This window comes from Callorhinchus milii, unplaced genomic scaffold (genome assembly GCF_018977255.1).
Source record: "Callorhinchus milii isolate IMCB2004 unplaced genomic scaffold, IMCB_Cmil_1.0 Scaffold4, whole genome shotgun sequence".
Classification (NCBI taxonomy): Eukaryota; Metazoa; Chordata; class Chondrichthyes; order Chimaeriformes; family Callorhinchidae; genus Callorhinchus; species Callorhinchus milii.
In genome coordinates this window covers 73,792,602-73,799,719 of record NW_024704745.1, presented here as the reverse complement: position 1 = coordinate 73,799,719, position 7,118 = coordinate 73,792,602, and the positions used below count along the sequence as shown (strand labels likewise).

The window sequence follows — 7,118 nt, the reverse complement described above, 5'->3', positions numbered from 1 at the left end:
CATCCCTCCATCCCTCCCCTCCCCATCCCCTCCAACCCTCTCCCAGTCCAGATCTCCTCCCAGGAATGCACACACACAGTTCCTGGTGAGGATCGCAGCTGTGAATGAAGTGCCCCGAGTGCTCGAAACAGAAAATCACCACCAGGAACAGTTCATCCCCAGGAATCAGGACCCAAATATTATATATCTCTATATATTTTTTTTGCTCCTCTCTTCCAGATCCAATCTTTTTTTTTTGTGTGTGTGTGTGTGTGTGTGTGTGTGTGTGTGTGGTGGTGGTGGTGTTGGGGATATTATTTTTTTTCGATGGGAAAACGATCTCTTCTGCAATCGTAGATGTGAGTCGCAACGCTCAAAAGTTTTATCGTTTGATTGTGCGTTGCGCTGCGTTGGGTTTTTCTTGGGGATGAAATCCTGAGCCCCGAAGTCGCGCAGAAATCGCTTCAGCTCTTCCTTTTCCCTTTTCTTTTCCTTCCCGAGTTTTCACTGAAGCGAATCGAGAGGTGAGTTAGTTGGGAAGGTTTTGCAAAGACGTGTACCGGGGGAGGGGGTGGGGGGGGGGTGGGGTGGGGGGGGGGGGGAGGGGGGTGGGGGGGGAGAGAGGGGGTGGGGGGGAGAGAGGGGGTGGGGGGGAGAGAGGGGGGTGGGGGGGGAGTGGGGTGGGGGAGAGAGAGGGGGTGGGGGGGGAGAGAGGGTCGGAGGGGGGAGAGAGGGGGTGGGGGAGAGAGAGGGGGGTGGGGAGAGAGGGGGTGGGGGGGAGAGGGGGTGGGGGGGGTGGGGAGAGGGGGGGGAGAGGGGGGGAGAGGGGGTGGGGGGGGAGAGAGGGGGTGGGGGGGGTGGGGGGGGGGGTGGGGGTGGGGGGGTGGGGGGGGGGGGGAGAGGGGGTGGGGGGAGTGGGGGGGGAGTGAGGGGTGGGGGGGAGTGAGGGGGTGGGGGAGAGGGGGTGGGGGGGAGGGGGGGGAGTGAGGGGGTGGGGGGGGAGTGAGGGGTGGGGAGAGGGGGTGGGGGGGGAGAGGGGGGGGGGGAGTGAGGGGTGGGGGGGTGGGGGTGGGGGGAGAGAGGGGTGGGGGGGGGTGGGGGGGAGTGAGGGGGGGGGGGGTGGGGTGGGGGGAGAGAGGGGGTGGTGGGGGTGGGGGGGAGAGAGGGGTGGGGGGGGTGGGGGTGGGGGGAGAGAGGGGTGGGGGGGTGGGGGTGGGGGGAGAGGGGGTGGGGGGGAGTGAGGGGGTGGGTGGGGGAGAGATTGTACGATGGGATGAAAACGCGTCTTTTTCGTTCATTGTTATAATGGTTCATTATTGTGTGGTATCGATGCAGAGAACTGTGGAGGTGTGGGGTGGAGGTGTGGGGTGTGGAGGTGTGGGGGGGTGGAGGTGGGGGAGTGGGGGGTGGAGGGGGAGGTGTGGGGTGGAGGTGTGGGGGAGGTGTGGGGGGGTGGGGCGGTGGGGGGGTGGGGAGATGTGGGGTGTGGTGGTGGGGAGTGGGGTGTGGGGGGGTGGGAGATTGGGAGGTGGGGGAGTGTGGAGTTGGAGAGGTGGGGGAGTGTGGGGTGGGGGGGAGTGGGGAGGTGGGGGAGTGGGGAGGGGAGTGGGGAGGGGGGGGAGGTGGGGGAGTGGGGAGGTGGGGGGAGTGGGGAGGTGGGGAGGTGGGGGGAGTGGGGAGGTGGGGGAGTGGGGAGGTGGGGGAGTGGGGAGGTGGGGGAGTGGGGAGGTGGGGGGAGTGGGGAGGTGGGGGGAGTGGGGAGGTGGGGAGTGGGGAGGTGGGGGAGTGGGGGAGGTGGGGAGGTGGGGGGAGTGGGGAGGTGGGGGGAGTGGGGAGGTGGGGGGAGTGGGGAGGTGGGGGTGGGGGGAGTGGGGAGGTGGGGGGAGTGGGGAGGTGGGGGGAGTGGGGAGGTGGGGGTGGGGGGAGTGGGGAGGTGGGGGGAGTGGGGGGAGTGGGGAGGTGGGGGGGAGTGGGGAGGTGGGGGGTGGGGGGGGTGGGGGGGAGTGGGGGAGGATGGGAACACAGTGATTTTTTTGCAGATCGTTACATTTCCTCCGAGAGAGAGAGAGAGTCCTGAGATACCGTTTGATCTGTCACTCGCGATTTTATATATATATATATATTACAAACTTCTTGGGATAATCGTCAACTCCCATCTCTCTCTCTCTCACACACACACCCACACCTTATAGCAACATTTTGCTGTCAAACTCGGATCACTGAGACAGACAGACAGACAGACAGACAGACAGACAGAAAGAAAGAGGAGAATTGGGTTCACATTAAGATTTTCGTTGACATTAATCTGAACAGCATGAATTGGGAATAAATCTCTCAAATAAACCCCCAAGATCTATCCAGAGGGAGAGAGAGAGAGAGAAAAGGGAAGTGTTTTCACTTTTTTATATATATATAGGATTGATGCATTGATAATAAGATGTCTAACATGTTTATTTGTTATATATATATATTTATGTATACAGGGAAAAACCACAGCACGTGAAACTTTTTGCGTCTGACTACTGGTTTGGTAATAAGATCGTTTAGGTTTTAAATTAAAATAATGTTTTCATACAGGGGAAGATCACAAGACGTGAAAGAAGGAACAGGATGAGAAGCAGCGGAGTCGGGGATTTGCTGTGAGTGTGTGTGTGAGGGTGTGTTTGTTCGTGAGGAAGTTTTTTTGGGGGGGTCAAGACGAAACAGAACTATTCCAGTGAAACCCCAAAACAGGCAAAAACAAACAGCTAACAAGCAAGCGAGAAAGGCAAAGCCAAGGCGACTTGTCAAGGCGAGATCATTATTTCTTGGTCAAATAAAACGACAGCAAATAACAACAAGCTGGGCAAAGTGATAAATAATAATAAATAATAATAAAGGCAAATACAACATCAAAGAGAGAGAGAAAAGCAGGATCGGAGTCTGTCTGGGGAGAAATCAGCTTTTGCAACAAACCCCCTCCACCCCCCCTCCCCACACACACACACACACACAAAGACCAAAAGATGTCTTCAAGTCTGACTTGCGTTGGGATGCTGTGGGCGATGCTCTCTCTGCTCTGTGCCGCCGCCTCCTGCACCGGCTTCTTCATGCCTTACTGGCTGCTGGGCTCCCAGCTGGACAAGCCCGTCAGCTTCGGCATCTTCCGAAGGTGCACCTACCCGGTGCGGGAGGAGAGCCGCCTGCAGTCGGTGGTGATGGTGGAGCAGTGCGGCAGATATGCCTCCTTCCTGGGCATCCCCAGCCTGGCTTGGAAGATCTGCTCGGTGGTGACCGGCGTGGGATGTGGTCTGCTCCTCCTGGTGGCACTCACCGCACTCATGGCTTGTTGTGTCTCAGAGCTCATCTCCCGCACGGTGGGCAGAGTGGCAGGAGGCATCCAGTTTGTGGGAGGTAAGTCATCCAGCCATCCCTCTTGTTTGGTCACAGTGTATTTTTTTTTAACGACCTCATCATTAGAAATAACAGAATATTAATAATAATAATAATGATCATCCTTGCGGTTGATACAGCGCCTTATCAGTTTGTCTCAAAGCATTTATTTTGTTGGCCAATCAAAGAGTTTGTCTAATGGGAAGTTTGAACCTTTACATGAGTCCATACCATAAGTGAGCAACAGAAAAAATCACTCTTGAGCCTAATGTCTGACTGTTTCCAGAAACGTTATAAATAGAACATTTTCAATGCATTAAAGTTGTCCGGGGCTGCAATGTACTGTTGTAAATTCAGTAATTTGGTTTTATTTCAACTAAGGGTACGTCCAACGATTCTCAGTCCCTTCCTCCATTCGGGGTGTAGTGGCTGAAAGTCTTAACTGCCACGCCACATCATGAATCCCAGTGATAGCTCTGATCAAACAAGCTGAAAGGAGGATGGAAGCAATAAAGTGGGTTGATTCCACGGTACCTGTTACAAAACATAATATCAACACACATTGGAGTGATTTCCAGGCGGTTATCACATTCATCTCAGGATTTAGGAGACAGTAACAAACCACTGAATGTCTCAGTTTACTAAGTTGAATTTTGAGGGGTGAGATCATTGTTCATTGATGCCATCATTCTTTTGTACATGATGTAAATGGAATCCAGTTGCTATTTATGCCAGTAAAAACAAAAGGATCCCGCTATTGAGACTGTGGATGGATAGAATCAATCAGAAAGGATCATGATAAACACCCGAGGAGAGAAAAATATTAAGGGATGGGGTGAAAGAATTGGAAAATTGAATTTTTTAAAAAGAACTGAATTCAAGAAACAATAGATAGGAGTGGAACAGACATAATGGGTTCAATGACTTCCCTACTTGATGAAAATATCGTGTTTCTAAGATCCTCCTTCAGGTAATTGTAATACTCTTGTAAAACGTAAGTGGTTAAAGACAGCAATGCAAGTAATACATCTAAAGTACAGAGGAATTACTTACAGTAACAATCCTTTCCACCTGCGTTTGGCGAATGATGAGAACTGAATTTAATACCTTTTGGTCTTTATATGTGGGGCTCTTCTACCTTGGTTTGTGTTTTAAGGAGGTACAGTGATTAATTGTGCAGAATTGAATTGCATAACTCACTCTGGTGAGTCCAAAGTCTCAAATTTTCTCTTCCCATTTCCAATGCAAAATTGCTGAATGAACCATTTATTTGCGTGCAGTATTTTTGGCCCTTAGTTTGAACTCACTTCAATATCTGTCTGTGGTTCAGGTAGTAACTTAACTAGCAAGACAGGGATCAGAAATTTCACAAAAGTAATATGGAATAAAGAAGGCCAGTTCAACCTCATCCTTCAAGAATACCTGTCGCCCCCTCAAGCTGTTTCCAGTCAAACTTGGAGTACTGAAGTGTATTGGTTAGAGCACTCGCCTTGCAAGCAAGAGGACCCCTGTTTGATTCCCGGGAAGGGGGAAACCTTAGGCAAGTTTCCTTACTCCACACACCTCTGTTTACCAAGCAGTAAGTAGGAAACCGATTGTTAGTCGATTAGCAGATCGCTTTCCGGGGGGGGGGTAATGTCTCCAAAAAAAATTGGTCAGCCTTTCTGTCCCCACCCTCTGGAGCTCCATCCACGAGTCTCACTGCCTCGTCCCTTCCCTCACCTCTTTCAAGGTCCATCTTGAGACCTTCCTCTTTGTCGGTGCCTTTGTTCATTTCTCCCACCACGCCGCCCTTCACTCCCTTTGGGCCTCACCTCCTTCTCCAAATCCAACGCTCAGCTTGGGTGCAAACCTTCAACTGTCCAGTCCCTTGGGATGTGCTTCTGACATGAAAGCTGCTGTATAAATACAGTGTGTTGTTGTTATTGACAAGATTTCAGAATATACTATCTTAAGGAGAGAAGTTGAGTATTTATCTTCATTTGTGGAGTACGACAGAGCCTGAGATGATAGACTGAGCCGTATTATAGAACTCCAAAGTTGTCAGTACTGTGGATCTGCCCCCTTTACACTGAGACAAAATCTAAAGACATGCTTGCATTTGTGTGAACTCACTCGTGCACAATTGTTTCAAAGTCATAAAATCTCAACTTTAGCTTTTGCCCACTGTGACTTTGCATCGCTCATCTGCACTGGTGGACCAAGAACTCAGAACATACACGACAGCTGTGGCTGCAGGAGACAGCCTCCAGTATTGCTGGTTCTGAGTCCATGCAGCCAGTGCCTCTGGAGGCCCTACAATATAAACGAGGCACAAATTAGTGAGAGGATCAAAGCACTTCATTGCCTTAGTACTTTGCACTGTTTTCTTTCCAACCCTTTGAAAAGATCAACCACTCCCAACAATCATGTTATTTTTGTGCATGATTGTGATCGGAGACTGGTGGTCTATTTGTTATAATGGAGATTGATTGCCTAATTGCATAACATGCTTTAATTGTATAAAAGTCCTACAAGAAGGGGGGAGCTATTAGATTAAATGAATTGTTCACCTCTTGTGCTGGCTGATGAATTACTGTGATTCAAGTCAGACTTGTTTTTATTAATCTGATATGATTCACATGCATCTCAGGGTCAAATATACTGAGAGAGAAATGTGTTTGCATTTCAGAATTTGTATTGTTTCCTTGGGACAAAGGGTATAATGTTGCTGTATATGTACAGTAGCATAGAAAAGTCTTGTAGCGTATCGGTTAGAGTACTCACCTTGCAAACGAGAGGACCCAGGTTCAATTCCCAGTGAAGGGGTGTAACTTAGGTAAGTTTCCTTACTCCACATGCCTCTGTTTACCCTAGCAGTAGTAGGAACCTGGTTGTTAGTTGATTGGTGGATTGTTTTCTGGGGGTGATAATCCCTTCAAAAACATTTGGTCACTCAATCCACGACTACTTATGGGATACTGCTGTTTGCAGTTGGCTGCCATGTTTCACCACAAAATATACAGTTAATTCACTTCACTTTACAGCATATTCTGTGAAGTGCTTTGAGATGTTTCAACAATATGATAAGGTGATATATCAAATGCAAGGATTGTTATAAATTGGAGGCAAGCAATCCTTGTTTCTAGTACTGCATAGACTACTTTTACAAGTGAATTTAAGCAGACACTGAATTTGTTGCTAAGGGAGAGTATTGATGAAATTTGCATTTTTAAATAAAAATGTATCTCGGAGATCTGACGTTTCTTATTTACTCTTTGTCTCTGGGTCACTAGGTTTTAAGTTCAAGCCTTGTGTCAGGACTTTAGGCTGACTGACATGGGGGTGGGGAGGAGGAATCTTGGCTGACTGATATGGATGGATGATCAGGGAAGGGGAGAGACATACTGCAGCGTTGGAGGTTCTTTAAGATGGACTTTAGAGATCTCGGACGATTAGAGAAGGGAATTCTTCCCAATATCCTGGCCAGCTATTCTCATTATTAATTAGTCATTCACCTGGTGGCTATTTGTGGCACCCTTCATGGTGCAACTGGCTGTCTTGTTTTCCTTCTAATACCGTCACTACACTGGACACTTGTTGCCTGTGAAATGTTTGGAGGCGGGTTGATGTGATAAGGTGCTATAAAAATGCAAGTGGAATTATTTGTGAAGGTCTTGGAGATGTTTTGTTTTTATTGGAGCTATACCAAATGCAAGGGTTATCATTTATTATTAAATCAGATGCAAAGATTCTTCTACTTATTGTTATGCAGTAATATGTTCTTT

General features: G+C 49.2%; 1 protein-coding gene across 2 annotated transcripts in view; it reads left to right on the top strand.

The window, feature by feature from the left end:
• The first annotated feature begins 255 nt into the window (after positions 1–255).
• Positions 256–7,118, top strand: part of lhfpl6 (LHFPL tetraspan subfamily member 6) — a 91,370-nt gene continuing 84,507 nt past the window's right edge. The window contains exons 1-2 of one of the 2 annotated variants that reach the window (XM_042334002.1): positions 256–338; positions 2,557–3,372. In XM_042334002.1, the coding sequence (XP_042189936.1) occupies positions 2,985–3,372 (388 nt within the window). In that variant the 5' untranslated portion in view covers positions 256–338; positions 2,557–2,984. Of the gene's footprint in view, positions 504–2,556; positions 3,373–7,118 lie in introns of both variants that reach the window. The other variant, XM_042334001.1, reaches the window with a different exon arrangement.